This window comes from Triticum urartu, chromosome 7A (genome assembly GCF_056163025.1).
Source record: "Triticum urartu cultivar PI428250 chromosome 7A, HENAU_Tu73, whole genome shotgun sequence".
Classification (NCBI taxonomy): Eukaryota; Viridiplantae; Streptophyta; class Magnoliopsida; order Poales; family Poaceae; genus Triticum; species Triticum urartu.
In genome coordinates, this window is record NC_141879.1 from 424,289,023 (window position 1) to 424,306,440 (window position 17,418).

The following is a 17,418-nucleotide window of genomic DNA, read 5'->3' on the forward strand; positions in this document are numbered from 1 at the left end:
CAAGATTCCCAAGGTACCGTGCGGGGTATTATCTAGTTTCTAATATTTTGTAAAGCATATGGAAGGTCCAGAATAACCTTGACCCTTTATTTATTTTTTCTCCCGTGAGAAAGAAAGCCAATAGTACGCAACATAAAATGCGGTGGTTTGCGATTCCAGGGATTTTACGAGGGTGCCGCAGGAAGATAGCCTCGGAGGAGGCCTAGAAACCCACAAGTAAAGATAGTGGCTGAGATTTCTCGCGGCGGCGAGAGCGACCCCCACAGCCCCCGGCCACAAACACACCTCCCCCGTGTAGCCTCCACGACCCGCAGCATACAGCGAGCCCCGCACCTGAGTACCCGACATCTCGACCCTTCCCTTCCCTTCCCTCCCTTCGTCACTCGCGCGCGCGCGCACGCACGCACGCACGCTTGTTCCTCCCGCTGCTGGGCTAGCTAGATCCCCAAAGCGGACGAGTTGGCCCGGAAGCTTCGTCCGGAAGCATCGGCCTGTGGCGGCAGAGAGAGGAGCCGCTGCGCCCGGTGCGGCGGTCGCTTGAGGTGGGTGGCAGGGATCGGGGCGGAGATTCCGTTTTGCATGATGAACCGCTGGGTTGTTGATTTTTTGATTTTGTGCACGGGTTGGCTTGGTGCAGGCCGCCGCGCGGAGGGCGGGCTGGGCGGGCGACGTGGCGACCGGGGTTAGCTTGCTGCTCGCCCGAGGTAACCTGGAACTAAGAACCATACAAGTTTCCACAAATTTGTGCTTCCACTGGACGCGACGCGATTGATATATACGCCTCCTCTCGCACGTCCGTTCTTAGCTGTGCTATTTTGTCGGCTGAAAACTGTGCAGCAAATTAGCCCATGCTTTTTTGTGTGTGTGCCTGGTCGCTCTCTGTAGTTGCAGTTTTTGATTTCGCGTTGCTCTGCTCCAATGATCATGGTGCAAAAGCTCAGACTTCTGAGCGGTTGAACTGCACCTGTTCACTGAAAGCTCTGTTGTTGGAGAGGGGGGATTACGGATCAGATCATTTATACCCTTTGCTTAAAGGCATCACATCTGAGTTTGGATTCTTCTACCCGGTCTACTGTGTCGTCCAGTGATTATTTTCTTGCTCTAGCCCGTCTTCTGTGCCCTTTTCTTGCTCTAGTTAGTCCTGTCCATTTTAGTATGGTTATTAGGAATAATATTAATAGTGATTCCATGGTTTAACTTCTTGCAGCTAGAAAACTGTATGGTTGACTAGTTAAGTTAGGCACGTGGGTTTTTTTATCTTGGCTTTTTTTGCTGTCATGGGTTTGAGGTGTGCTTTTATCAGATCTCTGATCTAATATGGTGTTGTTGGTGCTCTGAAGTTGTTTAAAAAGAACATGTGTAAGTTAGGCTTCTGAGTTTGCTATGCAGGGAAAGAACAGCTTAATTTAGTTTATAAGCAGGCGAGTTAAGTTAATTTTGGATTTGCTATGCTGGAAAGGGAGCAACTTAATCTAGTCTAACTAAGCAGGTGAGGTAATTTGACTAAAATAGGTGCTATGGTGAATTGTGCTAAGAAGAAAATATATTTTTTGTCTGCTATAAAAAATTCATAGTTTTTTTGGTTGTTGTTATGTCAATACATTTGCTATGATAAATTTTGGTCTGGCTTAAATTCTAGTGTTTGTTTTGGAAAGTCCAGGAACCCTAAATCAATATATACATATTAAGGTATGTTGCAAAAAATATACTCCCTCCGTTCCGAATTATTTGTCTTAGATTTGTCTAGATACGGAGGTATCTAGCACTAAAATAAGTCTAGATACATCCGTATCTAGACAAATCCAAGACAAGTAATTCGGAACGGAGGGAGTATATGTTTCTATTAGTATTAGTTAACCGTTTTGCTTCCTGGTGAGCTCATAGATCTGTTTGCAGGCATACTGTGTTGCCCTTAAATAACGTGTTTGAGATTGTGGGAGATAAACTCATGGATGCTCCTTCCAAGGCATACTGTTAGTCGAGGTAAAGGAGGTCAATGCGATTTTAGGAGTACATGGTCAATTAAGTCAGAATCGTAAAAATATTAAGTCAGAATCGTAAAAAAATATTAAGAACAACATCAAATAGGTCGAGGTACTGGACCAGTAAATAAGTAAGTCTGTAAAGACAATTGGTTAGTTTCTGAGGAGCCATGCCCCTTGATTTTATTTCTGTAGAATTCAGCAAAAAAACAGAAGACTTCATTTTAGAGCGCCAAACATACTCCTTCAATCTTGTTTTGTTTTTGTACTATATTTCCCTGAATGTTTTAAATGACAGACTTGTAAAGCGGAGTACCAAAGCACTTCCATAGTCTACCTTTTTTTTCTAGAATACACCATAGAAAGGTGTATCATATTTCATAGAAGAGCAGGCAAGCGGCTAGCAGGGTAGCACAACACCTTTCAACTTATAACAACAATCTGAGATTAGCCACCACTCACGTCATGACAACAACGTCATGGAAACGTCTTGCACAGTTAAAGTATCAAGGCCGCTTCTTGACCGATGTCGGGTACCTCCATAGCACGGCATGTCTTCAGGGTAGTCCGGGTCAACGTACTTCCCACCCATAAGTGCCTACAAGAGTCGGTGAGTGGATGGAGGAGACATCTAATCCTGAGGGAGGCATCGTCTAGGAAGAACTGGCGATGGCAACATTTTGTGCCTTCGCAAATAAATTAATGGCCTGAGCAGCAGCCAACATCAGAGCAATGCGCCACCACCACTAATCTACTGCCAGCCGCTCCAGCGCAAGCCAAGTGCCCCATCAGACAGGGAAGTCCTGTCTCCAAAATGATGCTTCTAACAAAGGAACAAAGTCGAGGATACCGCTATCACCGATCCGACTAGCTGGATCTTCCTTCATCACCGACACCGATGGAAGTCAGGCGGGACTTTGTACGGGGCGCCACACATGTAACCCACAGGCATCGTCGCTGACACACCCCACCCTTTGGCCCTGAGGTCAGCATATCGGGCAATGCAGGCCAGAGAACCATTGCTGTGCCACTCACTGCTGCAGCACCTCAGCCCTTTCCGCGCACCACTGCAGCACCTCGCCGTCGATGCTTCAGCCCAGCCATAGCCCTGTGCCGCGGCCACAACCGGCTCCTGAGCTACCTCATTCGCGTGCGCCGTCCAGGGCTGCCACAGCACGATATCCGTAGTCATGCGCGTGGCTGAGTGAGGAGGCGAGCCCACCGCTGCCGTCCACCGGTGGGGAGAGAGGAGAGGGGCGCAACAACAGCTAGGGTTTTGCTCAAGCCGCCCCCTGAAAGTGACATGGGCGGCCACCCTAAACAGGTCTCCATGGTCTACTTTGAAGACCATGGCCAAGAGTAATATTTCTATAATTCTGAAAAAAAGTGAGTGCATGGAACATTAACTTTTTTAGTAAACCAATAACTGACATGGAAAAGAACTACCATGGGATTGCAAAGAGTATTATGTCGCTGCACTAGTCTGGTTCCTTTTGGCAAAAGTTCACTTATGTCAGATATCTCGATCAAAGTACGGAGGTCAGAATAAACAGAGTAATGAATGGGAAAAGGAGAAAGATCTTAGCTGGATAAGGGGCAGATGTAGCCAAGTGGATCAAGGCAGTGGTTAGAGAAATAGTTTGGACTTGGCAAGCAAGAGTCATGTCTGGAGACAAGTTAGGGGTTATTTGAAAGTATTTCAGAAACCGGGTTTGTCAAAGATTCACCAGTCAGACACAATCAACTCCTTGATCAACTTCGACAATCGACATCATCCGGGATGGTGTCCTAGCCGTGGTTCTAACCCCTTTTTCAAAACGAAAAGAAAATCCATCACGGTGTCTGTAATCCCCCCCTTGCTGCGTTTCTCAACCTAAGTCACTGAATTTGGGAAGACAATTTGTGGGAGGGGATGGTATATTAAATCATTGTGCATGGAGATAGCATGTCACTGCCACGCAGGCCTCCATGTGACGCCCTTCTTGCTCTGCCACTGCAATTGTCATGGATTTTAGGAGCAATGTTCTAAAATAGCTATATTCAGTTAAAATCCTCATAACAGGTCACCTCCCCAGTTACAAGTATACAAAATTGATAGGTAAGGCTGTGTCTGGAGCTTACTTTGACTGTGTGGAGGCCCTTGTGAGTATCCATCCAGAGTCATATTTGCACTCGCCTAGTGCAGCGGAACTATTGCTGTAGGTACAGTTTGTCCCCAGGCCAGGCAGGATTCTCATTCTAAAGCATGCACATAGTGATATAATCTGTGAAATCAAGCAAGAAACTAGAAGGACTCTCTCTCCGTCTCTTGTGGCCATTGCTCCCCTCCATCTCTCCTCCTCCCCTACCGCACGACAATAACAGCTCACAATTTCCATATGCCTCTCCGAAAGCCTTCACGCTCCTAAAATGCTAATCTACTTTCTGAGACCACATCATTTAGATCAAATGATAAACAAGGAACATTTGATTTGAATCCAATAACACCGAGTTAACTTTAGAAGAAACAGAACTTACCAAGTTCCGAATTTAGTTCCAGTTATCTTCTTTCTGACGAGGTTCTACTCTCATCTAATGGTTAGTACATTGAGTGTAAATCATTCCTAGTTTATAGGCCTGTTCTTTGGTTTCTTTTGGAAATTAAGTTAGCATGTGAAGGTGCAAATCATTACTTATTTTATGAGCTTGTACTTCAGCTTGTTTTCATATTCATCTTTTGTAGAAATGCACACGTAGTTTGATTGGTTATTAGCTTATGTTCCAGAGTTGTTATTTATATACCCTTTCATAGTTCAACTGATTTGCATCCAAAGCAGCAAACTAGATCTATTCTAGCAAGTAAATATTGTTTTTTGAGTTTGGCAAGACTATTTGGCTGATCTCATTTCAGTAACTTTCAGGTGTAGGAAGTGTTAAGGGGATACATAATCAGTTTTGAGCTGTGAGGCCCTGCATTTGTGCTGCCTGCTGTTTGATTCACAGCTCACTCTTTTCCTCCTACTCATTCAAGCAAAGTACTGGAATTTGTAAGCTCAGTTTATTCAGGTAGCTGTGATTTTTCTGGCTTTTGGTTGATTAGAGTTTTGATATTTGTCAATTTTTCTTGAACAATTGTCAAATTTGGCAGTTTTCATATGAGCTGTGATTCAGAGCTGGAAGTTGATAGGACCTAGCACTAATAACGTGAATTTTGTTGCTTTTGCAGGTCATGGGAATTGTTTGTCCTTAGCAGGTGAGCTGGATTGGGTGGCTTGCGTTATTGCGTTGTATCTTCCCTATGCTTTTGACTGTTTTTTTAGTCTAATCTAATTCTTTCTGTGGAATGGTTGCATGATCTGAGTACTTGAAAGTTTAATCTGATTCAGAGTTGAAGATAAAGAGAGGAAGGCTAAACTCCGCTGACTCAGTTCATGTGTGCAATGAGCCAACTGCAATATAGGTTTTCAGTAGGTGAGTGCAATGGTGATGTTCCTGGCATTGTTAGACCAAGCTATTCTTATAGCTGTGGAACTTTATAGTTTTCCTAATTAATCATGCCTGATTTTAGGATGAAATGAGGTTTGCTGCTCTCTCTAAATACCTGCATATTTTAAAATGTTGGAGAGGGCGTAATTTTATTTATTTAAGGGGTGAATATATATTTAATGTTGCACTATTTTGCAGATTAACACCAATTGGGTCAAAGAAAATAGGTGAGTGAACTCCTTAGATTATTTCTTTTGATTATGATCGAAGTTCATTTATGAGTAGACTGGTGAACTCAGATTATTTCTTTGGTCTGTGACGACTAACTTAGCTGCTCCTTTTGTGGCTGGGGTGTACAAATTTGAAATATTTATTGTGTTCGTGTGATAGAGAGGTTTAGGGGGAGGTATGAGATACTACTCGCGTCAAGTCCAGCGTTTGGCTGGAGACACAGAAGGAGGAGCGCTGTTGTTTGTAGACGCCCTCAACTCCAAGTAACAAAGCGACCAGTTGTCAACACTTCCTTTTATTTTTGTATTTTCCCTGGAATTGGAGATGGAGATAAATTCTTCGGGTGAGGAAACGGTGATAAAGGTGAGTGTGCTCTTGGGCCGACCAGTTAATTTGTGGTGAAAGAATCAACATTTTCTTCATGTTGTTTGTAGGTACGAAAGCCGTACACAATAACAAAGCAGCGGGAGCGGTGGACCGAGGCAGAGCACAAACGGTTCCTTGAAGCCCTCAAACTGTATGGCAGAGCTTGGCAGCGCATAGAAGGTGAAATCTTCATATATGTCATACCTTGAGTACTTGTACTCACTGATTTCTTCCAAGGAAATACTCACTGATTATTAGTGGTGTATATGTATATATCGACTACTTTGTTGTTGATAACTTTATGTGAACTCATTTCTTTTATTTTCTTATTCGCCTTCTGGTTTGTTGTACAGAGCATGTCGGGACAAAGACGGCCGTGCAAATCAGAAGCCATGCTCAGAAGTTCTTCACCAAGGTTACTTTTCTATCTTATTGGCTAGTACCCTTGTCTGGTTTACTGCTATACCCTTCGTTTTCGGGTTGTTTCATCTTTATTGTTGGTGATAAAATGGAAGACACACGCTTCATAATTTTTATGTCTTTATTTTACTGAAGTATTTTCTTTCTTTCTTTCGTTGTACAGTTGTGTACTGCAGTGCTGAGCATGATGAAAGATTCGTTTCCCTTGAATATCATGAGAACCATTCTTTATCTAATTGTTGCTCTGTTGATTGATTAAAAGATCAAATTAAAGCATGTTGAAATGGATGAAACAGCTAGGAAGTCTTTCCTGATTGTAACCAATGAGTAATGTTGCAGAGCAGATGATGTTGAACAACTCTGATTCTCTCATTGATTGATTTTACATATCCATGCTGTTATTGAGCATACATATGACTAAGAAAACATTATGGTACTAGTTAAATTTACATATGAGGGTCAATACAATACATAATGTGAAATAGGATATCTAAATGCACTTGAGTGAACTACACGAAATTCCTTGGGAATTGTATGGTAAATATGCTAACATTTGTCACATTTCATTATAGGTAAACACTTCATCGAACATGTTTCACTATCAACATTGTGTAAATGAGTCCATTTCATTTTCTAAATCATGATATTTGTTCCGCAAAAGTACACAATGGCATGAACAAAATTTATCTTGTTTCTCCCTTTTTCGTCCTTTCTCTCTTCTCTGCTTTCTGTTCTTTGCTGCATGTCCTATTTCTTTAGGGGCTGCATACAGCCACATGGTGGAGGCTACATTGTCATCATGTTGTAATATGCAACAGACTGTTGCCTTATTGGGATTGCAGCCTCATCCTCTCAGAGGTTTCCTTGCCAGACCCATGGGGGAGGGAGAAGGCTAAGGCTAGTTTTTTTTCTTCTCATTTTGACCGCGATGGTTTTCTGGGTCCTCTAATTTCATGCTTTGCTCACCAGCCATTACCATCTGACCCTGCTCGATATAGCAGGTTGGTTGTTGGGATGGACAGCTCTACCCTAAACTAACGGTTCAGTACACCAACTTAGCTCATATTTGCTCGCCAATAAATTCGTAGAAGTTCAGCGTGGAAACTGATAGCCTTCAATCTAACCAATAGTTTAAAGGCTTAGTGCATCGGTTGATTCTGAGGCTGGAGAGATGCCTCTTCTATAATCGAAGAAACAATTTTACAGTGCTATTTTTCTTACCTTTTATGTGGATAGAGACGAGCCAGTCAGGTGAAAAAGAAACCACTATCCACTCTTCAGTCCTCCACTCGCTTGAGGGTTTAGGCTGTAGAATTCTGTATTTGTCAGGGTTAGGATACCAGAACTGCACCAAATTCCCATTGCAGACGGTTCTGGTTTCTTCGGAACCCGACCAGTTAGTTTGGTTGCCCCAAAATGCCTTATTTTCTGGCACTCCGAATCTTCATTTTCATTTAGCAGATTTCAAATTGAAGATATAAATTAGAGGCAATTACGGATCAATTGTTAGAAAATTGGGTTTAGAGTCTGGTTTAGGGTGAGGGTGGGCACCGGCTACATATCCACCGGCGCCCACCTGTTTGGCCAAAAAAGAAACATCACTAGTGTCAGTTACCAATTGCTTGTTGAATGATTTTGATAGTCTGAAAAGGGAAGACTTGCAATTGTGGAGTCCCACTAAGGTTGATGGCCCTAAATTAGTTGTTAGCACAGGACAATTCTTTCTAAAAATGCTATCATAATAGAGCCTGTTGACGTGTGGACCCTGAAGGGTTTTGATGACTTATGACCATTCCAAGCTTCAGATGCACTAGTATTTTGGTTCTACTTGTGTATTGTAGAAGTAATTGCGACTAGCTGTAGCTAGTAGCTGGTCTGTAGGCTGAAGTCCAGCCTTCATTGTGTTGCCTGATTTAGTGAGTAGATTGACCAAATTGTAAAAGGATTTTAATAACCAGCAAATGTTCCCTGGGAGGCCATGGCAAAACGAACATTTGTTATGGGAATTTATGTTGTTGTGAGGATGGCAAATTTCCTTAGCAAGCATGGAAAATCCGCCCAGTTCAGTTTTTTTGCCAGGATTTGCCGTGCTTGCTTAAGGAATTTGCCATCCTCACAACAACATAAATTGACATAAAAAAACATTTGTTTTGCCATGCCCTCCCAGGGAACATCAGCACAATAACAGTTCCCTTTTAAAATTGTTACTTGTCACAGTTAACCACGTAGGTCTGGTTTGTTATCTACTTGTCTTCTTTTGGTATCCCGCCATTAGTCACTCCAGTCATATTAGCATCTAGCCAAATGCCATAATGCGCTTCTTGGTGTGAGCCCACTATCTCCTCGCGGCCACTCCTAATTGGTCAGTGATGATGGACGTCATGGTTGACCTTGTTCTGGCTGAACCTCGGCATGTTAATCTGAGACCATGAGGATAACATTCCTGTGGACATAAGGATGGCATTCTAATGCAGTGAAATTTGTAAGGGCTAATGATAGCAAAGCTGCCATTGCCAGACACTGAAACTTTGTACCAGTCTGCGTTTTTTATATCAACGAAAACTATTTAAAATATGTCCTGACTAGAATTTGCCATGCCTTTCAGTTACATTCTGATTCTTGTTGGTAAAATTGTTTAAATTAAATAATGTTAGTATCTCAAGAGCAAGCTGATGATTCTGATAAAAAAAATCAAGATGTTAGCAAGAAAAAATAACTGAAAGATGATTAGTTGGGTGACACTAGGTCCTTATAACTAACGAGATCGCCAGTAAGGAACATGTGCACATTGTTTTCTGTAGTATTGATCTCAGAAGATCTGTTGCACCATGCATCATGACATGTTTTCTATGGTTTCAACCTCCATAGCGGACCATCTTATATGATTATAACCCTGATGATTCTTCACAACATACAGATAAGCTTATGTGAGCATCAATGAATTTGTAACTTGGCTAATTAGCATAAAATTTCTCATGTCTTATACTTTCTGAGTTTGCCTCTTTCGCACATTGTTCTTTCACAAGACAGTGCCTCCTCATATTATTCTAAAGGAACTCATCTGTAAAGAAACTTGCCATTGTGATGATCCTTTCCCTGCGAAATCTCATGCATTTTACAACCGATTCCTGATTGGTTTGAGTTTGTGAAATGGGGCAAAAATCTGATCAGTACAAAGGTTATAGCTTTTTGGACACTAGGAAACCTAGTAACCGTAACAGTTGTATGCAATAATAGACAGTTCAATTTCCCAATTCTAGTTTATCACCACTATCTGTCTGTATCTAACTAATTGGGAAATTGCAGTTGGAAAAGGAAGCTATCAATAATGGTACTTCTCCGGGACAAGCTCATGATATAGACATACCTCCACCACGGCCTAAAAGAAAACCTAACTGTCCATATCCTCGAAAAGGTTGTCTCAGTTCTGAAACACCCACCAGAGAAGTTCCAAAATCAAGTGTAAGCTTGAGCAATAGCAATGTAGAAATGGCGAGCAATGGAACTCTTCAGGTAAATACCATTGCGGTATTTATATGCTTTGGTTTTAGTTCTGTCTATGATATCCTTGATGTATGTATTGATATACTTGTTTTTCTTTAACATGAAGCTCACCTGCATTCAGAAACTTCAAAGGAAGGAGTTGTCTGAAAACGGCAGTTGCTCAGAAGTTATTAATATCTTTCGAGAAGCACCATCTGCCTCATTTTCTTCCTCTAATAAGAGCTCTTCAAATCATGGTGTCTCTGGGGGAATTGAACCGACTAAAACAGAAAACAAAGATATTGCAACCATGGAAAGGAAATCTACTTCCATTGATGTGGGGAAGGATGTAAAAGATATTAATGACCAGGAAATGGAGAGGAACAACAGAGTCCACATCAGTTCTAATTATGACGGTTCTCATGAAGATTGTTTGGATAACTCAATGAAACACATGCAATTGAAGCCAAATACTGTGGAGACAACATACATGGGTCAACATGCTGCAAGTGCCCCACTCTACCAAATGAATAAGACTGGGGCAACTGGCGCTCCAGACCCTGGAACTGAAGGAAGTCATCCTGATCAAACAAGTGATCGAGTGGGAGGAGCTAATGGAAGCATGGACTGCATCCATCCAACACTTCCGGTGGATCCAAAAATTGGCAGCAGCTCCACAGCACAGTCCTTTCCCCACAACTATGCAGGCTTTGCACCAACGATGCAATGCCATTGCAACCAAGATGCCTACAGGTCTTCTCTTAATATGTCATCCACCTTCTCCAACATGCTCGTTTCCACGTTGTTATCAAACCCCACAGTACATGCAGCCGCAAGGCTTGCAGCATCATACTGGCCAGCAGCAGACAGCAACATTCCTGTTGGTCCAAATCAAGAAGTTTTTGCTGAGAATGCTCAAGGAAGACATATTGGTTCTCCTCCAAGCATGGCTTCTGTGGTAGCAGCTACAGTTGCTGCGGCTTCGGCATGGTGGGCAACACAAGGTCTTCTCCCTCTTTTTGCTCCCCCCATGGCTTTTCCATTTGTCCCAGTTCCTACTGCTTCCTTTCCCACAACGGATGTTCAGCGAGCTACAGAGAACTGCCCAGTGGACAACGCACCGAAGGAATGCCAAGTAGCTCAGGAGCAAGGTCAACCTGAAGCTATGATAGTTGTAGCGTCTTCTGGATCCGACAAGAGTGGAAAAGGAGAGGTGTCTCCCCACACCGAGTTAAATATATCTCCAGCTGATAAAGTTGAGACAACACCTCCCACAGGAGCTGAAACAAGTGATGCTTTCGGCAACAAGAAGAAGCAGGATCGCTCTTCATGTGGTTCCAACACGCCATCAAGTAGTGATGTAGAGGCAGAACATGTTCCTGAGAACCAAGATCAAGCCAACGACAAGACACAGCAAGCATGTTGCAGTAATTCTTCAGCTGGTGACATGAACCACCGCAGGTTTAGGAACATTTCAAGCACAAATGATTCATGGAAGGAAGTTTCTGAAGAGGTTGTAGTCTACCAGCATTGCCGAACTTCGTTTCTATGTTACTCTTGAGCATCTATCACTGCTTTTCTAATTCACATTTCTGCTGTCAGGGTCGTATGGCTTTCGATAAACTGTTCAGTAGAGGAAAGCTTCCCCAAAGCTTTTCTCCTCCACAAGCAGAAGGATTGAAGGTGTTACCCAGGGGGGAACAAGACGAAGCTACTACGGTGACGGTCGACCTCAACAAGAGTGCTGCAGTTATGGACCATGAACTTGATACATTGGTTGGGCCAAGAGCTACCTTTCCCATTGAATTGTCACACCTGAATATGAAATCCCGCCGGACAGGCTTCAAACCTTACAAGAGGTGCTCGGTGGAAGCAAAGGAGAATAGGGTGCCGGCTGCTGACGAGGTTGGTACCAAGAGGATTCGCCTTGACAGCGAACCCTCCACGTGATTTACTTGCCACGACATGATTACCAGCCTTCCCGAGTAGTGTATTTTCAAGAAATTGCAGTATTTACATCTAAGCTACTACTATAGGACTTCTCAGTCCTTGCAATGCAGTGTTTCACAGAACTCAATTTGTTATGTGTTGTATGTTAATGCTTGCCGAGCAGCCCTTCTAGACTGTCAATTAAGCATTAAGCACCTATGCATGCTACTTTATTGGTAAAAGGCATTATGCTTATTTTTGTGTGGTGAAGGATAATACTTGTAATTTTGGTTCATTTTGCTGGATCATGTAGATTCAATTCCCGAAGGGAGAGCATGATCACCTTGCTTTATGTATATACACGAGATTTGAAGATTCTTGGATGGCCCGTTTTCTTAAACAACGTATTTTTAAAAAATTTAAACATATGGTTGTATCTTTAATATTGGAAGGTAATTGGATCTGCGCATGGGCTCAGAAACGAATTTTCGAATTTAGACTATCCATTTCATTAGCTGCTTTCACACATTACAGCCGTGGGGCTTAAAAGCCGCACACACAGGCGCACAGCTGCCTGACATATCGGCCCTACACACACCACAACCCCACATGTCCGTTAGGCTCTGAATCCTGACGCACAATCCCTCCGTCAGGGTTGCCCGCCATGACATTAAAGAACAAGACATTGCTTAGTAGTAGCATCACACGTTCATATTTATACAACCATTGTTTCCGAGAAGATTCATAACGGGGGCACTTTTTCGCCCGATGAGAAACGCACAATTTTGCCTAGTGCCGTTTTCAGCAGCATTAGTCAGCAAACAAAAAGGTAACCAGAATCCCTGGCTTCCTGCAATCCTACTTCCTCATATACAGGTGCCACCATCCATCGGCAGATTCGCTCAACTCCAGCCGATTTCTTCAGTTAGCACATGCTCCCAGTCTGACGATCCATACTTTGAATTGCTACGCAAAATGCCATCTTGTCCGGTGATGTATGAGCGGGCAGCCACTCCATCCAAAGTGTCTCCATTCAACCCTTGACAAGCTCCATATGGCAGAGGCGCATGGAGATGCGTGGCAGTTTCTTCCAAGCCTGTGAGGACATGGCCATGCTGCAAATTCTTCGGCAGAGCAGCGTACCCTTTGGTGCTTGAAGAACAGCTAAGTGCGGCGTCGCCTCCTGACCAGGTGCAGTCACCAGCATAAGGAGGATATTGACCGTTTCTTGCTCCTGATGTCTCTCCAGTAGGGTGAGCTAAGGCAACTCCATATAGATTACTTGGATCGGTACTCAAATCAGAGACTTGGGAATAATTCTTTCTTGGCCCAGGCCCACCAATAGGAGCCATGCTGGACTCTAGGTCTATTTTTATACAAGTGTGTTTCAGCTGGTACTTCAATTCACAATTTGCACGCTCCGCTTCAATCCACAGATTCTTATACACAAGAACCTGTGGATGCTCTTCCTCACAGGACATCTTCTTTTGGACATTGTTGAGTGCAGGCTGGTCAATCATAAATTGCTTGTCAATAAAGTGAAACAGAAACAATTGGTTAAACTAATTTTCTATGTGAGTGGCATCCAATACTGCTAGACTTATCACAAGGTACATATAAGTCCTACGATTTTCCTGAAACTTTTTGCAAGGAGAAAAATTCTTTTGCACATATTTTCTAAAAATTGCCAGACCTTTTAACACAGTTTAACAACTCAGCAAATGAAAGAAACAACAAAGTAATTTATCATGAGTAGAAGAGGTTACCTGGCCCCGTGTCAAACTGTTTCTTCCAAACTCATTGTGCATATGACTAGAACCAGCAAAATGATTAATAATTATGTCCTTTTCACCATCTGCAATGTAACTATGATTATATTTTCCTGGGTCATATTTTAAAACTGCAGTCTGCGAATGTGGAGCCTTTGGCCCTGCCTTGTCAGAAGCACCCTTAATAGGATCCTAGTAACAACAGATACACAATTATCATTGGGTCACTGCAAATATCATATTACTGTAGTAAGTCTGAATAGTTTTTGTTTTTTTATCGACAAGAAGGAAAATGTTAACAATTAAATAGAATTAACAAAAACCAGAGACCATATATCTGCTTATCCTACATATGACTCAAGATGATAGTTTCTACAGTTATTCCGCCTGAGAACAAATCAGGCAATAACATCGGGCGTAAGTGGAAGCAATCAAACTTCGAAGTAAGCAATAAGGAAATAAGAAAAAAAATGAAGGTTAGCCTGGTACACCTGCTCTCTCATGTCAAAATAGTTTTGAACAAGGCAAGACGTAAGTAAAACTGCGAGCTGCAGGTTGCGGGTATGCTCAACTGAAAGTATTTCGAATTGAACACAATGTCTATGCTAAATAAGAAGTTGAAAACAAAAACAACAATAAAACAACGCACCTTTCTTATTTTATGAAGGCAAGTCTGAAGTCTATCAATCACTGATTCAAGGAGGATGCAGTCATCTTCATCTAGCTCAATTTCATCACCAGAATAACTACTCTGGAATACCACAGTTAGGTTCTCGATCGCCTTGAGAACTCCCGATATATTCTTTCCTGTTGAAGAACAGGGTCCTGTAATGTATCAAATAGATAGCATATTGTGCATTTGAAGGAAATGCTTATTCAAAACATCAAGCATCAGGTACTATCGAAAATAACTTCAACAGATATAGATAAACCTTTCCCAATTTTTGATTTCCCAATCGATGAAGGTACAAAATCCGGAGCAGCATAATTCAGACCAGATCGCTTCACATAATTGTCTCTCAGTTTCGAAAGGTGTTTCTGCTCCAGTTCACATTTTGCTGCATACTGGTTTGCACATTCAAGCTCCTTCCCACATGAATTTTTTGTCTCCTTTATACTTGTGACCCCAGATTTCTTTGACACACCGGCTTCAGCCTGGGATTTGCAGTGGTCGTGGTTAGTCTTGGTGACCGAACTCTGGAGCTCGGACGGAGTTTCATGATGTTGAACAGTGCTAGAGCTTTGCTTCTGTCGTACAGCAAAAGCTTCCAAATCTTGATTAGTTGACTGGGTAGCAGGTGTCTGGAAAACATCAAATGGAGACAGACGAGAAGCTGAAGCACCTCTATAGCACGGTGAATCAACAGAGCATTCTGATGGATCTGGCATCACATCCTCGGCCAAAACACCACATGGATCAGCAGAAGTAGTTGGAATATGAAGAGGGCTTGCACTGAAGACAGGATTTGCCTCTTTGGAGGAGAACATGGTACCTTGTGAATTGTCCTTGCCATCGACAGGACCACTGAATTGTAAATTGCGGGATGATGTTTCTTTTTCACTGTCTTTATTAGACTTAGGATTTTCTGCTATAACCAACTTGCTTCCAGAACCACAACTGTTTTTGTTAGTTTCTGATGTTTTATTTGGTGGCCTTTCTATCCTCACTGTTGAACATTTGCTCCCATTTCCTGAGGTCAAGGAATTTTGCTGCTTGTAATTGGATGTTATCCCGACATATGGTGAGGAGGGATACGCATCCAGGCAAACTGCTGACCATGAACTTGGCTGCCCAGTGTGCATGGCATGTGTAGAGGGTGGATAAACGGCACCACTTGATTTCATCAAGGCACATGCAATTGGTGACGCTGAGTGAGTATCTCTTGATGTCTTCTCTTCAGCATAACCCACAGAGCTAGCACCCGCCGACCTAGAAACATCACCTATGCATTGGCAATACACAATCAATGGCTTTGCTATGTAAACAGATGACTGGCACGTTATGCAGTTGAACAAGAACACAAATATAGCATCTACAGTATATTGTTGCCCCGATTGGGGATAATCATGGATATAAAGTTATAAATTAGTGGTGACTGAGAGGGTGGAATGATGTATGCCGGATACTACTAATCAGCTAGGATCAACTGATTCTCCGCCTACTACCCCAGACCGCAAACCTAGCTAACGCCCAAGAACCGGACAAAGGTCAAATATTTTGCCAAGCTGGTCAGAACAACTAGATTAATCCAGCGGCGTAACGCAATCACAAGGGCCGATAAGGCGCGAACCAGCCAAGAACCGGAATATCAGAGCAAGGCGGAGAATAACAAGAAAAAGGTGGGGATTGGAGGAAGGGAAAGGAAAAGGTTACCATTCGGGCGGTACTGGAAAGGGGCGCAAGCCGGTCGGGAGGGGGGGTTGAAGGGAGCGGCGTGCGGGGAGAGAGCATATGACGAGACGGAGTTAATGGCGGCGGCGGCGGCGGCGGCGGTCGAGATCATCGCCGGCGTCTCGCGTAGAAACCACCGGTGGTAGAGTGAGTGGTCGAGCCGTAAATAATTGAGGAAACGGAGAAGTACGGTGACTTTTTCGCCTCTACCCTTTCCGAAGCGGAGAAGCATGTGACATCTGGACGCGGAAAATGTAATTTGTAAACGTCATTTCACCACCATATGACATTTTTTTGTGTGAAACATTGACAAATGTTTCGGTAATTTGTAAAATTTCACCATCATATGACATTGTGGAATATGTGGCAAAAGAAAATTGATGCTTGAAGATGTTATTTTCAAACACATTTTGGAGTATCGAATTTTTTTTTACCACATCTTCCACGAACATCATTTCATGATGAAATTCTACAAACTATCAAAACATTTCTCAATGTTTCAAAAATATATATATTATGGTTATAATGTTAATGAATGTTAATCTAAAATTAATCACATGTGTAGATTTATTATATGTTTAGTCATCTAGAATTGCAGACTTAAGGATTAACATACCGATTCAAAACACCATACGAAGGACCACATGAGTACCTAATGTACCCGCCTCCCTGGGCTGCTTGAGGGCGAGAGTGCCTCCTGGCCGTCCATTAGCGGCTGGCTTGCCGCGGGAGCCTCTCGAGGCGGCTTCGTGCCGTCCGATCTGCCCGGCTGGAGGGTCCATGACGAGTGGACCGCCTAGCCGCCCGGGGCCATTATTATTAGGCGGTGTCCATCGCGCCCCCTCCCATGCGCGACCACCTCGACTCACCTGCCTGGCCGGACGATGATGGGTGGACCATCCAGCATGCCCGGGGTCACAGTCATTGGGCTACTTCGTCCACGCCCTTGAGCGGCCTTTCTCTACCAGCGACCCGGCTGAGTGGTCCATGACGAGTGGACAACCCAGCACGCTCGGGACCATTGTCATTGGGCATCTTTCGTCACCCCGTACCCACGAAAGCGCGATGGCCTAGCTAGGCCCGCCTAGCGGCGTCCTCATCCCGCACCAGGCTGGTCGGATCACGACAGGCACGCGAGCCGGGTCCCGGTCGCAGCGTCGGCTCGCGCGTGGGGCTCGGTTTGGGCTTGGGTTCATCGGTGGGCACGTGGGGCCAACATGTGGGGGAAGCCCCCGTGAGCCGGCTGCCTTGCTGGTGCCAATTTTGTTCAGTTAGGGTTGGGCCAGCGCGTGATACGTGTCCAACGTATCTATAATTTATAAAGTATTCAAGTTATATTAACATCAATTATATATGGTTTTGGTGCATTTTTATATTATTT

The 17,418-nt window shown here is 43.4% G+C and overlaps 2 protein-coding genes across 5 annotated transcripts; one reads left to right on the plus strand and one right to left on the minus strand.

The window, feature by feature from the left end:
• Positions 1 to 263: 263 nt before the first annotated feature.
• On the plus strand, positions 264 to 12,254 carry LHY (Homeodomain-like superfamily protein). 3 transcript variants are annotated; one of them, XM_087537476.1, is made up of 13 exons: positions 264 to 542; positions 638 to 704; positions 1,897 to 1,983; positions 4,883 to 5,027; positions 5,188 to 5,214; positions 5,348 to 5,432; positions 5,646 to 5,674; positions 5,838 to 6,041; positions 6,113 to 6,224; positions 6,398 to 6,459; positions 9,771 to 9,977; positions 10,075 to 11,460; positions 11,550 to 12,254. In XM_087537476.1, the coding sequence occupies exons 8-13, from the start codon at positions 6,003 to 6,005 to the stop codon at positions 11,895 to 11,897; spliced, it is 2,154 nt and encodes a 717-aa protein (XP_087393602.1). In that variant the 5' UTR covers positions 264 to 542; positions 638 to 704; positions 1,897 to 1,983; positions 4,883 to 5,027; positions 5,188 to 5,214; positions 5,348 to 5,432; positions 5,646 to 5,674; positions 5,838 to 6,002; the 3' UTR covers positions 11,898 to 12,254. The 3 variants fall into 3 exon arrangements, with proteins under 3 accessions (XP_087393602.1, XP_087393603.1, XP_087393601.1); XM_087537477.1 differs by lacking the exon at positions 1,897 to 1,983 and having other exon boundaries at positions 4,873 to 5,027; XM_087537475.1 differs by lacking the exon at positions 1,897 to 1,983.
• A 289-nt stretch (positions 12,255 to 12,543) lies between these two features.
• On the minus strand, positions 12,544 to 16,243 carry LOC125530849 (uncharacterized). Of its 2 annotated transcripts, none has more exons than XM_087537473.1 (5): positions 16,020 to 16,243; positions 14,578 to 15,588; positions 14,295 to 14,470; positions 13,643 to 13,837; positions 12,544 to 13,384 (listed from the first exon to the last, which is right to left on the minus strand). In XM_087537473.1, the coding sequence occupies exons 1-5, from the start codon at positions 16,147 to 16,149 to the stop codon at positions 12,779 to 12,781; spliced, it is 2,118 nt and encodes a 705-aa protein (XP_087393599.1). In that variant the 5' UTR covers positions 16,150 to 16,243; the 3' UTR covers positions 12,544 to 12,778. The 2 variants fall into 2 exon arrangements, with proteins under 2 accessions (XP_087393599.1, XP_087393600.1); XM_087537474.1 differs by having other exon boundaries at positions 14,295 to 14,452; positions 16,020 to 16,241.
• Positions 16,244 to 17,418: the final 1,175 nt, after the last annotated feature.

Coding starts and splice junctions, on each gene's coding strand:
- LOC125530849 (XM_087537473.1), bottom strand. CDS start 16,149: ATGATCTCGACCGCCGCCGCCGCCGCCGCCGCCATTAACTCCGTCTCG. Junction 13,838..14,294: donor GCCTTCATAAAATAAGAAAG/GTGCGTTGTTTT, acceptor TGTTGTTACTAG/GATCCTATTAAGGGTGCTTC. Junction 13,385..13,642: donor ACAGTTTGACACGGGGCCAG/GTAACCTCTTCT, acceptor ATGATTGACCAG/CCTGCACTCAACAATGTCCA.
- LHY (XM_087537476.1), top strand. CDS start 6,003: ATGGAGATAAATTCTTCGGGTGAGGAAACGGTGATAAAG. Junction 6,042..6,112: donor GTGAGGAAACGGTGATAAAG/GTGAGTGTGCTC, acceptor TGTTGTTTGTAG/GTACGAAAGCCGTACACAAT. Junction 9,978..10,074: donor CGAGCAATGGAACTCTTCAG/GTAAATACCATT, acceptor TTTAACATGAAG/CTCACCTGCATTCAGAAACT.